The 20,367-nt window shown below is 36.2% G+C and overlaps 1 protein-coding gene across 1 annotated transcript; it reads left to right on the top strand.

The window, feature by feature from the left end:
- The first annotated feature begins 524 nt into the window (after positions 1 to 524).
- LOC129003054 (ruvB-like 2) lies at positions 525 to 20,165 on the top strand. Its single transcript, XM_054431265.1, has 12 exons — positions 525 to 612; positions 3,189 to 3,302; positions 4,054 to 4,174; positions 4,400 to 4,550; positions 5,630 to 5,792; positions 6,868 to 6,977; positions 7,120 to 7,238; positions 8,180 to 8,292; positions 17,777 to 17,997; positions 18,301 to 18,439; positions 19,339 to 19,453; positions 20,012 to 20,165. The coding sequence occupies exons 1-12, from the start codon at positions 607 to 609 to the stop codon at positions 20,041 to 20,043; spliced, it is 1,404 nt and encodes a 467-aa protein (XP_054287240.1). The 5' UTR covers positions 525 to 606; the 3' UTR covers positions 20,044 to 20,165.
- The last annotated feature ends 202 nt before the right edge of the window (positions 20,166 to 20,367 follow it).

The raw sequence follows: 20,367 nt of genomic DNA, 5'->3' as shown, positions 1-20,367 counted from the left end.
AAATTATAATGATAATGAGGCTTGGTAAAGTATAAACATAAAAAAAAACATACACTTAAAAAAAAACATAGTGTTGGTTAGTCTAATGCTAATGGTCTATGGTGTAAACTTCGGGAGGCAAGTGTTGTTGGGGGTTGTATTTCATTATTCCTATCAACGGCACTGAGCTATCACCCATAGTATTACAACAATACATAAAAATATATGGATAAATATCTAATACATTTCAGTAAGAAAAATTAGACTGCTAATATAACCATAATACGCATTAAGGAATAGGGCATGGTGGAAGGGTAATAGAGATTAAAACGTAATAACCGTGCTCTTAGATTCCAGCCTGAAGTTGGCTGGTCTCTAAAGATTCAAGAGATTGTATAAAATGCTGGATTAAAGTATTTTCCAGTTAATTCGGTATTCTATGATTTCCTACGATACTGTTTATTGTTTTTTTTTCAGCTTCAATCACATTGCAATTTGCAATTGCAATGCATGTTCTTCTTCTTGCTTGCCCATGCTTCGCTTCTGCTGCGGCGCCGTTTTTGTCACCGAGTTTTACCGATCAAACAATCAACTTATTTATTCTGCGTTTGATTGAATTGCATTATTATGGCGGTAAGTTTTTACTTATAAAATTGAAGGTGTAATTACGTCAAATGGCGATGAATATTTAAAATATATCATGAATCTTATTTTCAATATCGTGTCAGGCCTGAACTAAAATCGACTAGGCTGTATTCACCCTAACTTACTAACATTGCTCTGAGTTAGGCCTAGCTGATTCTTTGTTTTGAAAGGCCTGGCACTTATGTCAGTTTTTAGTTAATTTTGGTTTTGTTTTTAGGGAGCCAAACGACTTGCTCTTGTTTATTAACAGTAGGAATAATTTAATTATTAAAATTTTAGGTAATTTTCTTGGGCCATCTGCTAAGTATTTTTGACATTATCCTATTTAACGTTTGATGCTTAGAGATAGGCCCACCACCAATCTTCCGATAGGCCTACTTGGTATTGATAATGTATAGGCCTAGTATCCACGGTTACAGTTTATTTACTCTATTTACTGGTCTATCCTAATATCGATTGAAACTATCGATTCCATACCTCAATACCTCCTCCTTCATCTTATACCCAAAAAGTGGGATTGATAGCGTCACTTATCATGGTTACTAAACAAAAACCTATATATACAAATATTTACAATACTTCTGGCAGGCTACAGGCTTCTTAAAAGTTCCCTTAGCTATTCTGAGATGTCACAATAGGTCCGGCTCTTGATGAAAGAGGTTAACACCCCCCCCAAAAGTTTTTAGATCCAACAACTGGATATGTCGTGACAGCTTAACTTATAAAAAAAAACTTATGGCGGACACTGTAAGTTAACTAGGTAGGCCTACATCAAGCTGACAGCGTTGCCTGGTGTTATGCTGGTGGACGTCATCACGAGTGCTGAAGTTGGAAGTTGTGCAAAGAGGGGTTTGCAATGAGCACGATAAGTACTCACTCCCACTACTCTTTCTAAGTACTCACTCTGTCCCAGTAATTATCCTTACTGCATGCTTCTGAAGCCTAAGCACTTCTACAACCTTTGGCGAGAGTGTCCCCAGAGAAGAAGGCCATAGCTGACATGGCAGTGAAAGAGGGCATGGTACACCATCACCAAGTAGGCCTAGAATTTAAGTTTGAGGAGGAGGAAACAGATCTGTTAGAGTCTATTGGTGGTCTGGTCTATGTGATGAGTCCAGCTGAACTTCCCATCAATAACAAATCCAAGCAGTTTTACTGGATCCTTAACACCAGGCTGTCTTCTGAAGCATACTACTTTGTTCCTTTTTAAAATGCAATAGGCTATTCGTGTGATATTTTCACTTTTCAAAAGACGATTGTGTAAGGCATCATCCAGTTCAGCTGCGATTTTGACTATTCCTTCACTCATCCGTCAGTAGGCCTATATAGCACCAACATTAACTCCAGTACTCCAGTACCATTAACTTCTTATGCACATCATAGGCTACAACATAAAAATTCCTGTCCATTCAACTTCATTAGTGGTATTGTGAAAACCTGCAATTAAATAAAAGGCTCTGTCAATTAATTGTTCACCTATTTTATCTTTAAAATTATTTTCACTTAGGCTAACAATGTATAGCTTGCAGGCAGCACATTGTACAGCCTCAGCCCAGCATATAGCGGACTTTTCTCATAAAGGGTTAAACGGTGCCTTGGAATTCTAAGAATGTTTTCATTATGATTATTTCTATGGTCGATTTGAATTGGTTCTGGGAGGTCGTTTTTAGCTGAATGAATGTAGTTTAGTGACTTCCAAAATGTAGCCTACAATCCTGTTAGGGTGTGGAAAATTTCGCAAAAGGTTTTTGCATGAACTACGTGGATGAGAGTTGGTCATAATAGGCCTACGGATAATGCGTTTTTGTAGCCTGAATATTGATTTGACTCCCTGTAGCCTGACCCCATAAGATTATACCATACCTCAATACTGATTCTACATAAGTGTGATAAGTTAGTCCTGACCAAAGGAAGCCAAGCCACATGCTGGTTTGGGAACGATGCCGTTTGCAAAACTTTGACAACTAACTATGCCAATTGGCAAAGCTAAACGGTCTTCATCGGCATAATGGGGATGCAGCTTCAGGTTTAAGAAAAAACGTAAAAACATTTTGGTTGAAAAAGCTTGCTAGGCCACAGAGTTCGTGATTTTTACGCTGACATGTAGCATAGTCAATGATTTCTGTTTCTGTTAGATTTTACTTGAAAGACAATTTTTTTTAGACAGTTGGTAGTGTTTTGTATAGGTACCTATCATCTTTTGTATATTTCATTTTCACACTTGGCTTTTCCAATACAATAGCCTATATTTTGTAATTTTGGAATAAAGAACTTATGAGACAGTGGGATTCATAAGGTAGGATGTAGGTAGGATTTCATATGATCAAATTCGACATTTTTAAATAAATATCAATTTGTTTACACCAAAGTCAGTTAACTTGTAATCTGTCTAATAATAATCATTTTAGGCTTTTTAAAGCACCTAAAACAGGCTTTTTAGCAAATTTTTAGGGACTAACCTTAGCACATCTGTAGTTGAACTTAACACAGTAGGCTATAATAAAGTGTATAGGACCTTAAAATAAAAAAAATGAGGTTTTTAATTATTTCTATAATTTTTTTAGGCAGTTGCAGCAGCAAAGGTACAAGAAGTTAGGGAGATTACGAAGATTGAACGCATTGGAGCTCACTCACATATTAGAGGGCTTGGATTGGACGATGGATTGGAACCGAGACAGGTTGGTTTTAGTCTATAGCCTATTTACACAAGTGAATAAGTGAACTCAAGGACTATGATTTATTGAAGGTACACATTCATTAAGGCAGCAACCAATCTGCTGGGCAATCACAGCTGTAATGTATGCATTTTTGTTTTTAACAGATGAACTGATTTAATTGAGACTGGCAGGCAACATGTCCATCATGTGCACTTTTCCCAGTTTCAGCGAATTTCCCACACTTAGGGAGTAAGCTATTACTGTAGGTCTCATGGTAAGGACTGGACCAAGGACCGATTTACTTTTTTGTTTTGAGGTCCCCAGAGGGGAACAACACCGTCCGTCCAAATGTATATTTATATTGGCCTATGTATCCGTTAGCTCGATAACTCGATCAAAAATGGATCCAATTTTGATGAAATCTGGTATAAACCTGTAAACTACATTTATTTCAACGAGTATACCGGTACCTCTTGCTCTTACTGGGCATATCAACAACAATCACATATTCATTATTTAATTGTAACTGTAAAATCAATATTTTGTAGTTGTTGACTTGAAGAGAGACTAAAAGTCACACTTTTTGAACACTTAAATACTGTGCAAAAAGTTTAAGAATATATGTAGGTCTAAAGTCTTGTACCAGCCAAATTCAAAGATCTTCAAAATCATACAACTTTTGTAATCCTTAGCTAATATAATCACTGATTTGTTTTTAAATATTAAAATTATATTTGAAAAAAAGATAATGAAACAACTGCATGTTATGTAGGTCTCCCAAGGCATGGTGGGCCAGCTGACGGCTAGGAGAGCGGCCGGAGTTGTGCTGGGGATGGTCAAGGAAGGCAAAATAGCTGGCCGAGCAGTGCTACTGGCTGGGCAACCTGGCACAGGTCTGAGACTAATAAATTAAGTCCTACATATCCTAGATTAGTTTTTTTTTAAATACCTACATAGTTTCAGTTTTTTTTTGTGTGAAAAAACCACTTTGCTCAGGAGTAGCCTTACTAAGGAAGTAGAAAAGTATGCAAAACTTACTCTTCCAAAAGAAATGTACAACTTTGCCACTGCAATGAAGTCTAGATTATCCGATATTGACACTATGTGGTGCGTTGCAGGGAAGACAGCCATTGCTATGGGACTAGCTCAGGCCCTTGGTCCAGACACCCCATTCACCAGCATGGCTGGCAGTGAGATATACAGCTTGGAGATGAGCAAAACTGAGGCTCTTACACAAGCGATCCGCAAGTCCATTGGTGTCAGAATCAAGTAAGTTGTGTTTGAGTTGTTAAACATTCTAACTTCCTTTAAATACTATCTTGATGAATAATGTAGGTACACTGAGAAAGTATAAGTATATTGGGAAGCGAGCTGGCGTAGTGGTTAGAGCGCGGGACTTAAGTCCCTGAGGTCTCGGGTTCGATCCCCGCCAAGTCACCAAGATGGATTTTATCTAAGTGACAATGCTGCAACCCCTAGGTCTAGTCTGAAGTAATGTGAAAAATAATCCCAGGCTCGTGCCTAACGTTGTAGGACAAAAAAAAAAAAACTAACCGAAAAAGTATATGTAGGCCTAATAGCTAAATCTCAGGGCTAAAGACAATTTTTTTACTTATGTTTCTGTCACTGATGTTTGTCAATCTTATGAATCTATGAGGGTTATATGAAAAGTATGATCAAGGTATAAGGACCTTAATACATGTAAATAATAATAAGGAAGAATTGTTTCAAGGGCAGTAGGCCTAATTCCTGTGTTTAAATAAGTATGCTGTATGTTTAAGGAAGTCTTGTTTAGATGGACCACAATGTAACTAACATTCCCTACAGATCAACAGTGTACTGTATGTATTGTCTCATGCCATGTCATTCGGTAGTCCAATTAATACACAGCTATGTTGTTATTTTTTTCAAGACTAGGCCTATACTATCCTTAAAGTCAATGGACTAACCCTATCTATTCATTTTTATTTTTGTTCGTGGACCTTTCCTACACTAATTGTTTTGACTATTATTTACTATGTTTCAAGAGATTCAAGCAAACTCATTAACCCTTAAAATAGGGATAGTATGATTCTGATTGGCGAACTCTCACAACCTTTAGTGTATTTACAAAAAATCTTCCTTCCTTTCCTTATTGAGTGGAGACCATCATAGGAAAACTCCGCTAACCCATTATTCCTAATGCTCGAACGTACCGGTACAGGATTAGTTTAGGTCTAGTGTATATTTTTCATTAGAAGACAGTATTATGGATTGTTATATGAGGCTTTGCATTGCTTAATATGCTCAATAATGCACTTAAGGCCGTTAAACAAGCTAATTATAACTGTGACACCTGTTTTCCCCAGAGAAGAAACAGAAATCATTGAAGGCGAGGTGGTGGAGATACAAGTAGAGAGACCGGCAACAGGTGTCGGAGCCAAGGTGGGCAAACTTACACTCAAAACAACGGAGATGGAGACCATCTACGACCTGGGCACCAAGATGATTGAATCTCTCACCAAAGAAAAGGTTTGTATAATTAATTCTTAACATAGTCTAAATCCGATTAAACTATAATATTCATAACCAAGTTCACTTGTGTTACGAAAATTGAATTGTAAAATGTTCTAAACTCACCTTAGAAGCATAGGTTTTGGATTTTGTTTTGTAAAATATTCTAATGTGTTAAGGTTGTGTGTTTCTTATAGGCTACTTAGTTCTAGCCCTTTCCCATTCAGGGCAGCCTTCCTCACAAACAATCCTAAAAAATATAGGATTGTGCTCCTACCCTTGTGCTCTGTATTACATCCTTAACTATAAAAAGCATTGGTGTGAGAACAATAAATAAATACACACACAACAACAACACATACAACAACAATAAATAAAATAAACACTGGATATTTCGAGGCCACTGGCCCCTTTCTCAACATTTAATGTGACTCTCCATGTTGAGAAAGGGGCCAGTGGCCTCGAAATATCCAGTGTTTATTTTGTTTTGTTTTGTGTTTTCTCCTGCGTTCTGTAGTGAATGAAGTGGGATGCCTACATTTCTTAAGGTAAGCCTGCTTATCCTATCCTTTATCACACCTATTCTCTGGCAATAAGCCATTTCTCTCCAAACCTATAAAAAGCATTGGTGAGACCAGCAAGACCTATTTTGAAAATCATTACATTTAGTTTAGGGTGTTTCAATATTTGCGTTACGGTTATAATATTTTGATTTAAACACATTTAATTTGTAGCTTTGACTTAATTTAAGTAGACAGGTCATTCTCATGTTAGAGCTGTTGGCAGTTTTTTGATAAAAATGAATGTAGTTAAATTGAGTCACCAACAGACTAATTTTGAAATTTTGCACTAATTTTGTACTTATTTTGTCGAAATACGCCAACATTTATACCGAGCTGAACTAAGAGGACAACTCATAACAAAAGAGTCTCTCAAGCGAGCAGAACTTTCTTTGTTTTAAAGCTGTCGCTCAGCAAAATCCATTAGGCCTAGCCTAAATAATTGTATTACTTATAATAATTATAATTGTTATTGTATTACTTGATCTGTGTCACTTAAAACTGTCCTCATATGACTTTCTTGTTTTTTTTAGGTTCAAGCTGGGGATGTTATTACGATTGACAAGGCAACTGGGAAAATATCACGACTCGGACGATCCTTCACTCGAGCAAGAGATTACGATGCTACAGGTGCACAAACCAGGTAAGATCTGGTCCCGGGATTTTCTCAATTTTGTCCCCTCTCTAATTCATTTTGGAGGTGATCTCCTTGAATCAGATGAGTTTCTTCTGTAATCAACAGGTATGATCTTGTCTTTTATTTAAATTCACATGTTCTGCACCAGGTTTGTCCAGTGTCCTGAAGGAGAGCTCCAGAAACGTAAAGAAGTTGTCCACACAGTCACTCTTCATGAGGTCGATGTCATCAACTCTCGAACGCATGGTTTCCTGGCTCTCTTCTCAGGTATATTTTGATTGATGTGAATTTTTGTTTGTAAAAACCATCAAACTAGAATTTAGAGTGATCAACGTAGGTACGGTAGTTTTTATGACAAATATAGGCTACACTAGTCACATTAAACTTGGGTTTTTATTTGTAGTATGAAGTAATGTATTTGGTAATCATTGGCTCACTGCAGAATGTTGCAGTGGTTGGTTTATATAGTATCAATGACCAGGCAAAGCAAGCACACAGTCATTGACAATTTTTTTGTGCGATTTAAAAATGAGAATGTGAAAACAAACACAATTTCCATTGATTGATCATGTAGCACTGTATAAGGTTTTTAATTTCAATTATCAAACGTCTGGTGTATTTTTCTTTTTTATCTGCTAAGAAAGTAGAATCTATCTCTAGTATACAACATGTAGACAAACTGTGTCCCTCCACTCTGGTGTTTTAAAAAATATTTTAGGACGGTAAATAACTCTTCAGCGGCTGTTTGACATTTACAAAATTAACATTTCTCTTATGGCGGGCAAATCCAAGATGGCCGTTAGTTTGTATACTAGATATTTAAATTATAATCACTTTGGTGTTTGAAAAAATATTTTTGGATCATAAATAACTCTTAAGCAGCTGTTTGAAATGATTAAAGATGGCCGCTAGCCTCCAAGGACTCTTAAGTAAAAAAAAACAAAAACAATGCTGTAAGAAGTAAAGAATGCTGTTTTCTTAAGTGAATCTTTTCAATTCTAAGAACTGAACTGAAACGGCTAGTTTAAAAAAACGGTTGTAGGTGAAATAGTTTACCTACTTAATGCATTTATAGTATTAGCTTTGGTATTATTAGCCAAAATAAACAGTACTGAAATAGAAACAGCTGATTTAGTTTCAGTACTATTTGTTTTGACTGATACCATATTCAAGTTTAATAATTTATGTGACCTGTTCTCAATGTGCAGGAGACACTGGTGAGATCAAGTCTGAAGTGAGAGAACAAATCAACACCAAAGTGGCAGAATGGAGAGAAGAAGGCAAAGCTGATATTGTACCAGGAGTTCTGTTTATTGACGAGGTAAGCATATCTATGTAATGTCCTGGCCTTTAATGTTAGCCATATGGTGGAGAGGTGAAGGTTATACCTGTAGATAAAACAAATTGTCCTATGGACACACACAGGGGGAAATACTCACATTTGAGATATACTGTGTTGTGATATCCACTTAAGGGTTTTCCGTGATAGGGCCGTTAGTCACCGTAACACCCCTCACCTACCCAAATCTACCTGGGTGGTTCAATGGATCTCCCAATTTCCTTTTGTTTAAAATGTTACTAATTCCATTCCATTCAATTTTTCTTGTTTGATTTAATTCCTAGTTGATTTTTTTTACAAGGATTGTCCAAAAATAAAGGAGTTTAACAACCTCCTGTTGTTAAATAAAGTTCCCTTGCCAATAGACAATAGACAATAGACAAATAATCTTTATTTACACATTCATTAAGAATAGTAGTAGCGTCAATTTACAATTTTTTCTAAATGTTTGGTTGAGGTGTTGTTTAGTCAAAGACCTGTTGATGGTATTCTTCTAAGGAATTGAAAGGTCGATTAATGAGCCATTGATGCAAAGCTGGTTTGAGGTCATCTTCTGACTTGCTTCTTAGATCTGGAGGTAGCCTGTTGTAGATTTTCATTCCTGCGTATGAAGGTTTCTTTTCAAACTGTGCCGTGCGATGTTGTGGAAGGTTGTACTGCATGGTGTTTCTCAGGTTGTGTTGGTGCATTTCGCCACGCCTTGTAGGGTTATTTCTTACTGCAAATAACACAACTTCCTGGATGTAGAGTGCTACAAGGGTAAGTACTTTGAGTGACCTGAATGCTTCCCTGCAGCTGTCGAGTCTGTGGAGTCCTGCAGTTATTCTTACTGCCTTTTTTTGTTTTCTGAGAACTCTTTGCATGTTAGTGGCAGAGGTTCCACCCCATGCTACAAGTCCATATCTCATATGCGACTCGAAAAGTGCAAAGTATGCTACTTTTGTTGTCATGTCATCTGTTGCATTTTTTATATGTTTAAGAGCATAGATGGTTGAACTTAATTTTTTACATATATTGTCCACATGAGGGGTCCAGGTTAAATTCTTGTCGAGTGTGATGCCCAAAAACTTAGCTTCATCTTCCACTTCTACATCTGGGAGTCGTGGCACTTCTTGAGATTTACGGCCAAAAGCTATTTGAGTTGTTTTAGACGTGTTTACTGCGAGATCATTGTTATAGCAGTATTGGTAGGCCATACTGAGTGACACATAGGATTTTACTTCTAGATTTTCAGCTAGTGGTTCATTAAACACTAAGGTTGTGTCATCAGCATACATAAGAGTAAGGCAGGCGTCTCCTATTTGTTGCGGCAAATCGTTGGTAAAAAGAATAAACAGTACCGGACCCATAACTGAACCTTGGGGAACTCCTCGATTTATTGGTTGAAAATTTGATCTTGTTTTTCTTATTAGGCTGTTATCTCTGTGCCTTAGTTCTACAAACTGACTCCTGTCTGTAAGGTAGCTTTGAAACCATTCTCTTACTATCCCTGATACCCCCAGGGAATCCAGCTTTTTAATGATTAGCTGGTGGTCAAGGCAGTCAAATGCCTTACTGAAATCAAGAAAGATTCCTGTTGTTAGATTTCCTTCATCTAGGCTGTCAATCAGGGACTCGACCATCTGAATTATTGCTGTTGTTGTGGATTTCCCTTTTGTAAATCCATGTTGAAGGTTGTTTAGTAGGTTGTGATTTGCGCAGTGGTCTAAAAGTCTTTTTAAAACAACTTTTTCGTATATTTTGGAGAAGGTGGAAACGAGGGAAATTGGTCTGTAGTTGCTTGCTTCTAATGTGCTACCTTTTTTAAATTTCGGGTATACTTTAGTTATTTTAAGTAGTGAAGGAAAGATACCTTGTTTTAGGGACTTATTTATCAAATCAGCCAATGGTAGTGCTAGTTCATTGCAGCAATGCTTAAGTATTTTTGACGAGATTTCATCAATTCCAGACGAGTTTTTTGCTTTAAGTTTGTTTATAATCATTTTAACTTCCTTCTCGTCTGTGCTTTGAAAGGAGGAAAACAGTGGACCTGTTTGAGTTACGTCAGGAGTTTGAGCTGTGGTCTTTAGGTGTTTTTGTTTCTCTACTGTTTTTTCTCCTACTTGTGTAAAAAATGTATTCAAATGCTCTGCAACATGGGTCACATTACTTATGAGTTGGCCATCTACTTGAAGGGGTATTTCATTTAGGGATGTTTCCTTTTTGGACCACACTGTGTTTATTGTTTCCCAGATAGCTTTAGATTTATTTTCAGCTTTCATCAACTGGTCAGAGTTAACCTTTTTCCGCATCGTTTTCAAGTACAGGTCATAGTTCTTTTTATTTTCAATAGAAACCCTTCTGTCATCTGGATTTCCCGTCACCTCAAACTTTCGTAGAGCTTTAAGAAATTCGGCTTTAAGTCTCACTGCTTCTGGGTCCATGGAGAATTTTAGTTTATGTTTTCTTTGTATTTTTATCTTCTTTTGGGGGCAGGCTGCATCCATAGCTACTCTCACTATGTTACTAAAAGTTTTAAAAGCTTCTTCGGCATTGTTTATTGAGGTAACACTAAGCCAGTTTTCTTGACTGAGAAGATACTTGAGGTCTTGCAGGTTTTTATTTTTTAGACAGCGTCCAATTTGGGCAGGATAACTTGAGTTGATGTGTGAGTTGAAGTTTACAGTACAGAGTTGAGCAGTATGATCCGAAAGTCCTGCATTGATGATTTCTGGAGTGAGTTGGTTTGTGTCCATATTTGTACATATCCAGTCAATGGAGGTTTGTGTTAGATTTGTTATTCTCGTAGGTGGAAGCTGTAGTCTCTGGATGTTGTGCATAGCAAGAGTTTCATTTAAGATAATGTGTTTCCTGTTTGGGTTACACAAATCAACGTTAATATCTCCCATGATGATAAGAGGGGAATTTTCAATTTTTGTTTCCTCAATTAGTTCTGTAAAGGTGTTTAATGATTCCTCAAGGTCTCCGTTTGGGGGTCTGTAGGTTCCCAGTACAAACAGATTTGAGTTCTTGAATTTTATTTTTATAAGAGCTGCTTCAAATAACAGTTCTTTACAGTACTTGGAAACATCTATGGCTACTGTGCTGCTCTCAAGGCTTTCTTTTACAAGAATGCAAACACCTCCTTTTCTGTGTTCTATTCTACTATAGTGAGCCTTGAGGCAGAATCCAGTAGCTATGACGGTGCTACTTATTGTCTCAGGTTTCAGTCCATGTTCTGTCAGAATTACTATGTCAGGTTTGGTTTCTTCTAAAAGGTGCTGTAGTCTATTTATTTTATTTGAGACTTCCTGTGTATTTTGGTGCAGCAGGATGAGTTTGGAGTTTACATCCTGACTAGATTGTCTAAAAAACAGTCAGGTTGCGTTTCTCTTGTCTCTGCTGATTTTTGCAGTTTTCTTAAAGTAAAATCAGGCTGCGTTGGAATAATCTGAGAAGGTGAGGAAAAAACAAAGTTATTATCCTGTAGCGATGCAGCCTCCCTTTTTACTAAATATCCATAATGCTTCTTCATATGTTCTGAATAAAATCCTATATTACAAAGAAATCATTGTAATCCTCGTCTTTGCTCTTTGGCTTAGCATTTAGGGGTGGAAGTTTATTTTTATTTTTAGTCTCTTTCAGGCTTTCTTGAGCTTTTACTGTTTGTGACACTTGTGACAGTTTTTGTGGCGGGGTTTGGCTGGTTCCCCCTGTTGTAGTCTCGGTTGGCAGTTTTTTAGTAGGAGTTTGTCTGACTCTCCCTGTTGTAGTCTCGGTTGGCAGTTTTTTAGTAGGAGTTTGTCTGACTCTCCCGGTTGTTGTTTCAGTTTGCAGTTTTTTCGTTGGAGTTTGTCTGGCTCTCCACGTTGTGTTTTTGAAGGTTTTGCTGGTTATTTCTCGGCAGTCAGTAGCAAGTTTGTGATTTGTTTGTTCTAGGTATTTAGCATTTTGCAGGGATACGCTGAATATGTTAGTTCTGTTATGATTTCTTTGAGCCCTTTTATTTTTTAATGAACTTGGTGTTGGAATGGAAGGATTTGTATGAGTTGTCGGAGAAATGGTATTAGAAATCTCTTTGTTCATCTGCATTTTCAGGGTGTTAATGACGTGTTCCATTTGATTTTGTTTCATTTTAATTTGAGCACCAGGTACGTGGTCCATCGAGATTTGACTCGGGAGGTTAGAACGAAACGCGCCTATCTAGCCGAAGTCCGTACGGAAATTGAGAAAGTCTCCGGGAAGCTCAGAATGCCGATCGTCCACGACCATCTGAAGGTGGAGAACACTCGCTTCACCTGGGAGGAGAATAAATTGATGGCTGGGAGAGAAGACGGAGGGCAGAAGCTACTACACATCCTCGGCAAGGACTTCACGGATTTTCTTAAGAATCTCGCTGAGAAGGGCCCTGGGAAGAGGACAGACCGCAACCCAGGTGTGAGAACAACGTACGCGGAGGTGACGAAAGTGGCGATGGAGCAGCAGCACGTGTCGACGGCGGCGGGTACGACCAAACCGACACCGACAGTATCGCCGGTGGGGTCCATGGCTTCATCTCCAGGTGCCAAGGTCTAGGGAGTGAACGCCGATCCTGTAAGTGTCACTACTTTCAGAGCGAACAAGGAACTTAGTATATTAGCATACAATGTTTGTGGACTTAAAAATAAGCTAGAGGATAATTTATTTATAGATTTTGTCAATGAGTATGATTTAATTTTTTTACAAGAAACATTTATTAATCACGAGCAACATGATTTAGTTTTAAAAAGACTAGTTAACTTTAAGATAGATTTTAAATTTGCAGTAAGAAATGCAGCACTAGGTAGACAGTCAGGTGGTATAGTTTTAGGAATAAATAAACAGTCAAAATTCTTCAATAATATTAAGTTTGAATATTTTAGAAATATAACTGCTTTTAAGTTACTGGAAGAAAACTATAATAGAGAATTTATTATTTTGCCAATTTATTTGAATTATAGCACTTGGGAAAATGATTTCGAAAATTTGTATGAAATAATCCATGGTAACAATGGTAAAAATTTAATCGTAATTGGAGATCTAAACAGTCGAATTTCTAGTGAGCAAAACATTACTGAAGATACTAATATACTGACCAATGCATGCCTAAATTATGATCGAAAGTCAAAAGATACAGTTTTAAATGTAAATGGGAAAAAAATTTTAGAAATGTGTGATGATTTTGGATTACTTGTATTGAATGGGAGAACAAAGTGTGATTCTAAGGGCGAATTTACTTTTGTAAATAAATTGGGAGCGTCAGTGATAGACTTAGCACTTGTTTCAATTCATTGTTTACAAATAGTTAGTGATTTTAAGATAATAGAGTACATTGGGTCAGATCACTTGCCAATACAATTAACTCTTAAGATAAGGAAAGAATTAGATTCCAGAGTCGAGGGACAAGTTTTATCTTTACTTCCAAGATTAAAGTGGACCAATTTTGATGATTTTAATTTTAAGGAAAGAATACACACTGCTGCTTTAAATTTGCAATTGGACATAGACGAGGAAAGAAATGTTAAGAGTCTCATTCAATGCATTACAGAGTCAGCTCATGTTAAACAAGTAAAGTCAAATACAAATAACTCTTTCAAGTTTGCAAGGAAACAGCCATGGTTTGACTTACAGTGCGCTAAAGCTAGGCACAATGTGTTTAAACTATTGAGAAAGTACAGAAAAAGCGATGAAATTGAGATAAAAAATGAATATATTGAGGCCAACAGATCATTAAAAAATTTACTTAAAGCAAAAAAAACTGCTTACTTTGACAATATGTATTTATCTTTGACTCAGGCTAAAGACAGTAAATGTTTATGGAAACTTATAAATAGTTTTAAGATTCAAAGTCCTAATACAGGTGGTCAAGTCAGCCCAAACGAATGGTTAGAACACTTTAAGAGTCTCTTGAACCCGCCCCTGCTGTCAGCCAATGTCTGTTATGCGCTTCCTCTTATTCAAGACGACTTTCTAGATAAAGAATTTAATTTGAACGAATTAAAAACAGTTTTATTGAAAGTAAAGAATGGTAAGGCACCAGGAGCTGACGGAATACCCTACGAGTTCTTTAAAAATGGTTCAGAGTCATTTTTAGTTAAGTTGCTGAATTTTTATAACAATATTTTCAAAACTAATAAAGTACCGAAAAGTTTTAAACAATCAATTATCTATCCTCTGTTTAAGAAAGGTGATAAAAACATTGCACAAAATTATAGGGGTTTATCATTTATAGATTGCGTAGCTAAGTTATACACAAGTTTACTGCACAACAGATTAAATCTTTGGATAACAGATCATGATAAGCTGTGTGAATATCAGGCTGGTTTCAGGAGTGGCTATTCGACAATTGATAATGTTTTTATTCTTTCAAATGCTGCAAAATTGTGTCTCAGTAAAAAAAAGGGTAAATTATATACTTTTTTTGTAGATTTTACTGCAGCTTTCGATACAATAGATAGAAATGCTTTGTTTTATAAGTTATCATGTCTTGGTATTTCTACGCATATGTTACGCGTTTTAATGGATTTATATAATGGTACTTCGTCAGCTGTCTGGTGTAAAGATGGAATAACAGACTACTTTGAAACAGGCCTCGGTCTAAAACAAGGAGATGTTTTGAGTCCTTTATGTTTTAACTTATTTGTAAATGACATTATAGATTCATTAAGTGGAGGCTGCATTTTTGGAGATGTTCAAATTAAGGCTTTGTTATATGCTGACGACATTGTGTTGATGGCTCCGACGGGAACCAGTCTGCAGTTAATGATAAATGACCTTGAGAGATATTGTCAACAATGGAACTTGACTGTGAATTTAAGTAAGTCAAAGATTATGGTTTTTAGGAAAGGAGGGAAACTGAGGAAAAATGACAAATGGTATTTTCGAGGTGAAAGAATCGATGTGGTTAATGATTATAAATATTTGGGAATAAACTTAAATTCTAAACTATCCTGGGGTTTGCATTTAAAACACAAGTGCAGCTCTTCAAAATTAGCAATTAACAGTATTTGGAATACATTTCTAAATAACAAAAATGTACCTTTAAGTAAAAAATTCACTATTTATTTTTCAATTGTCAGATCAACTCTTTGTTATGGGTGTCAAATATGGGGTTTATGGGAAAGTGATTATGTAGATGGGACTCTTTGTTATTTTGTAAAGAAAATTTTAGGATTGGCAAAAAATACTCCCAACTATGCATTGTATCTCGAAACTGGACTAGAAAAAGAGTACATTTATACACTCAACATGCATGCTCGTTACATCATACATGCTCTGTCACTGCCGCCGAACCGTCTACCAAATAAATTAGCAAAGAAAATAATCAGCGAAAATATTTATTGGAGCAGAGATTGGAAGGGTCTTGGAAGTAAACATGGAATTGAATTATCCTTTGATGTGAATTCCATTGAGGATACCCAGCGACACCTGTTATCAGTAGTAGAGGCAGTAAGGGGGGAGAGCAGGCGGGGGTTAGTCCAGGCGGCATTGGCCTCACGATACCACACAACTTATGCTTCACTGAATCTTGACCTTGGAGATAATGGATATCTATCAGATAACGTTCCTGATATTGTTAGACGATGGGTATTCAAAGTAAGGACAGAGACTATTTCCTTAAATTTTAAACCTTGGATGACAGACGCTAATTTTATATGCTCTTTGTGTAATCTAAATGAGAATGAGGACACTTATCATTTTGTTGCTCGTTGTCCAATTTTAACACAAATTAGAAATAAATGGCTATTGAAACCTATTTTAACTCGCTCAGAGTTTATAGATTTTCTTAATGGTAAGGATTGGCGTTCGCTGGCAAATTTTCTTAAAGAGGCTTGGAAGTATAGGTGGGATTTGGTTTTAGAATTCAATGTCTAGCAGCAAAACAATATACATATTATAGCTTATTACAAATATTTCACATGTTTAGTTATAAAATAAACATGTGAAATTAGTATAAAATAAAATGTTGTCAACCCGGCAGACGGTCTTATGACCATTGCTGTAATGTGCTGTTTTTAGTAATTTTGTTGTTGTTATGCAGAAGATTATGTTTAGTTATAAGTTCATATGTATTTATGCAGTTTATTTTTGTGTTAATAAAGCACTTTTTCATTTCATTTCATTAATTTGAGCAAGTTCAGCTAAGAGGAAAGGACTGTGACCAGCTATACATTGATGGGTCTGGGCTACAGCAGGCTTTGTACTAACCAGATTTTCCTCTTTTTCATCCAGCTTAACTTCATTGTGTTTTTGTGTCAGATCTTTTATGTTCTGTTTAAGTTGTTGAGTTTCTTGTTCATATTTTTTTAATGTGTCTTCTTTTTCCTTGTCCAATTCTTCAAAGGTGTGTTCTAAGTCTCTGCGAAGCATCTTCTCATTGTCGAGCTGTTTTTCAAGATTATTGATGGTTTCCACTAACGAGTTGTTTTTCATTAACAATCTTTCATTTTGGTCTAATAGTGTGTCTATTTTTTCTTCCCAAGCTGCTGCTTCTTTCCATTTTTTATTTTTGTTCCTTGAAAAGACAGTTTGGCATTTTCGAGACTCAGCTTGTGTACATCCTCTCTAAGTTTATTGTTTTCTTCAAGGAGAGCATTTCCAACCTCCGCTGCTAGGTTAAGAGAACTTTCCAAATCATTCTCTTCTGTATCAAAATTCTGTACAATGTTTTGAAAATCGTCCATGGTAAGATTTAAATTGTTTAACATAGGTTCGGGCTTGTTAATTGAGGTATGACTTTGAGTGATGCAGCTAAGCAAGGTGTCGTCTGAGGTTTGACTTTCAGAGCAATGCTTATCATCAGTTTTGCTTGATTTCCTTGCAAAAGCGATTTCTGCTTCTTTTAAAGCTGCATTAAAATATTTATTTTTGAAATTGTCTTGTTTAGGTTTACCATATATTGCTTTGTTTTCTGAGTAAAGACATACATCACTTTCCTTTATTTTAGCTGTTTTATTATCTCCAAAAAAAGAAACAGTATACTGTGGTTGTCTATCATTTTCCTTTGGAACAGTCTCCTTTATTTCTGCAGGCCAGAAACAGTAGCCTTTTATCTTTGCAAAAACTAAATCACCTGCTTTATACATAATTCTACCTCAGTTGGAGAGGCTAGTTGTCTGAACACACAACTGTTGTTGATCAGTAGTGTGCTATGTCTGTTTGTCTGCTAGCTATGACGTCAGTTACAGAGTCAGCAGTGTTGTCGTCTGCCAGCTGTGTCGTCAGATTGTGTCGTCAGCAGTGTTTGCCATACTTTGATAAGGTTTTTTTTTTTAAAATATCTGACATTTTCACTGTTTGAGTGTAAATGACTTATTTATTAACATTTTTGGTGGCAACTGTAATATGTGCGTCCAAACATAGAAGAATAATGAAATGTGTTAACAAACCAATGGTTCCATTTCTCATCCTAGGCTATGCATGCTTTATTTGAATTCTTATTAAGTGTATAAAGCTTTATAATGCTCAGGTTCACATGCTTGACCTGGAATGTTTTTCATTCCTGAACCGAGCTCTGGAAGACGAGATGGCTCCCATAGTGATCATGGCTACCAACCGTGGTATCACAAGAATCAGAGGTACCAACTACAAGAGTCCGCACGGGATACCTCTAGACCTGCTGGATCGTATGGTCATCATAGCAACAACACCGTATGAGGAAACTGAGCTCAAGGAAATATTGAAAATAAGGTTTGCGAATCTTTGAATAAAGTACTTAGAAACGACTTGTCTATTTCAAGGTTCAAGGCAGTAATGAAGGACTGGTTGATAGAAACCCTTTTTATGACCTTTCTGATTTTTTTAAAGTTGGACTATCTATCAGTTTTGTTATAGGTAATGCTCTTGCACTGCCTTGCATGGCTATTTTCTTGCTGGTTTTTTTTGCATGGTTTTTCTTCAGTTTTGTTTTACATGGTTTTGTTTGTTTCCTTATTATTATATTTTTCCAACTTGCATTTATTTGTGAATCAAGAGATTTTACTCATCCATCAGGTGTGAAGAAGAAGACTGTGAGATGACAGATGACGCATTGCTGGTGTTGACGCGCATCGCCAAGGAAACTTCTCTCCGTTACGCCATTCAGCTGATCACCACAGCCAGTCTGGTCAGTCGGAAACGCAAGAGCACAGAAGTAAGTAACAGATAAAAGTTGAAAACAATTATTACAAAAGTCATGGGATTGTGTGTTTGAATCGATATTTTAAGAAAAACGCTAAATTATTTCATTTGCGTTGTTGGAAGTGTCTTGACAATTCTTCTTAATTTACCCAATGAAACCTTTGACTAGTAATAGAACTGGATATTCCATCCAGATGGTCAAGTTACAGCCAGTTTTAGTAGAAGAAATGGATTGAACTACAAACTGAGTAAACTGAGATATATTATTACTGGTTTCTGTCAAAACCTTTACCAAGCAAAAATAAAAATTTGGGAGAGAAAATATATTTTTAGATTTATCTTTAATCCAAAAGTCAATGATGAAACTTGAGTTTGGGTTTTTAGACTATAAACAATTTTGTTATAAATTTCTCATATCTTACTTACTTACTCTTACTCCCATGGCCATCGATACCCAAGGTGGTATTTGGCCTCGCCAACTGAATGCCTCCATTTCTTCCAATCTTCAGCATCTTCCTCCATGATATCTTACAGTGTGAATTTAGATATATTAAAACCTTGATAAAAAGTCTTTCATGGGAGTTATCAAATAAGACCTGTTATCAAGGTTGACTTCTTATTGAGGTTTACAGTAACATGTAATTCAGAAGGGTGTTATAAAATGACGTTATTTTGTTGTCAAGGTCGATTGAAGGAGGGTCTTGTTACCTATGTTCCACTGTGCATTCTGTGTGATACTTAGATAATCAAATTATTTCACCATAGTGTCTTAGTATAGCTAGATAAAACCAGGATTCAACTTCAGAGGTTTTCTAATGCAACATAAACAATATTTTTGACATAACAATCCTTTCGAATGATGACCTATTGAGTTTGCAAGGTGGTAACAATACAACTAACAATCTGTTTCAGGTGAGCATAGAAGATGTGAAGAGAGTATATTCCCTGTTCCTGGATGAAGGGAGATCCACCCAGTTCCTAAAGGAATATCAGGATGAATACCTGTTTGATGAGGCCGGAGCCGGAGGTACACAACTTATTCATTAAGCATAACTAAATGAATTTCTGAAACTAATCTAATATTTTGTGCTGAATCCTTATTTTACAAAAAAAAAAAAATATTAGTGCACCTATCTGTTCAACTTGAACAGGACTTCGGATTTGGTATTTTTAGTTTAAAAGTGATTTTAATCTTAGATTTGTGGAATGGGACAGAATTTGCAGAGTTTTGAAGTATTGATTAAATGTCCTTTCAATATTTATGTCAAGTTCTTTATATTGTGTTGGCTATTGCATGAGAAGGATGGATTGGAGAGGTACCAGTGTAACTTTCTGCAGGTTTCAGTTATAGTACAGCAAGTCTGGGTTAGACTAGCTTTAAGTTTTAGCCAAACATTTTCTTTCATATCGTGGTTTAGAATTTCTTCAAATGTGTTTTATTTTTTTACTCTGTGTGATAAATAGGTTCAATTTCCAAAAAATTGTATTTTGAATTAATCCATACTCATATCTAATCCCCTTGCCTCTTGTGTGTACTGAAAATCTTATCCATTAATTTAAACTAAATCATACATTTTTGTTTCAGACATTGAGACAATGGAAGTGACTGTCCACTAAAACTATGTAGCTGAGCTTCTCCACTTAATTTCTTACTTTTAAGTTTTGTAATAAATGTTTTTGATTTGCCATGTTTCCTTGTATTGTACAAAGTTAAAGTTCAATAAAATTAAGCTTTTTTATTTGTGTACTTTTATTCATGTGTTTTTTAACCCAAATGTGAGTGAAGGATGAGTTTAGTAGCATAGACAAATACCCCCGCCGCAGCAAACCTGCCGTCTACGCGAATTTCCATTTGGCTGAATTGATTTTCAATTGATCTATTTAAATAACTTTAGGTTTAACAAGTACCTAGGTTTGCTGCTACAAGGAAACTAATAAAGT

This window comes from Macrosteles quadrilineatus, unplaced genomic scaffold (genome assembly GCF_028750875.1).
Source record: "Macrosteles quadrilineatus isolate MER2022 unplaced genomic scaffold, UCM_ALF_1.0 Scaffold_9__3_contigs__length_116548681, whole genome shotgun sequence".
Classification (NCBI taxonomy): domain Eukaryota; kingdom Metazoa; phylum Arthropoda; class Insecta; order Hemiptera; family Cicadellidae; genus Macrosteles; species Macrosteles quadrilineatus.
This window is presented reverse-complemented; position numbering and strand designations above follow the sequence as displayed.

Coding starts and splice junctions, on each gene's coding strand:
- LOC129003054 (XM_054431265.1), top strand. Junction 8,293..17,776: donor GAGTTCTGTTTATTGACGAG/GTAAGCATATCT, acceptor TATAATGCTCAG/GTTCACATGCTTGACCTGGA. Junction 18,440..19,338: donor GGAAACGCAAGAGCACAGAA/GTAAGTAACAGA, acceptor AATCTGTTTCAG/GTGAGCATAGAAGATGTGAA.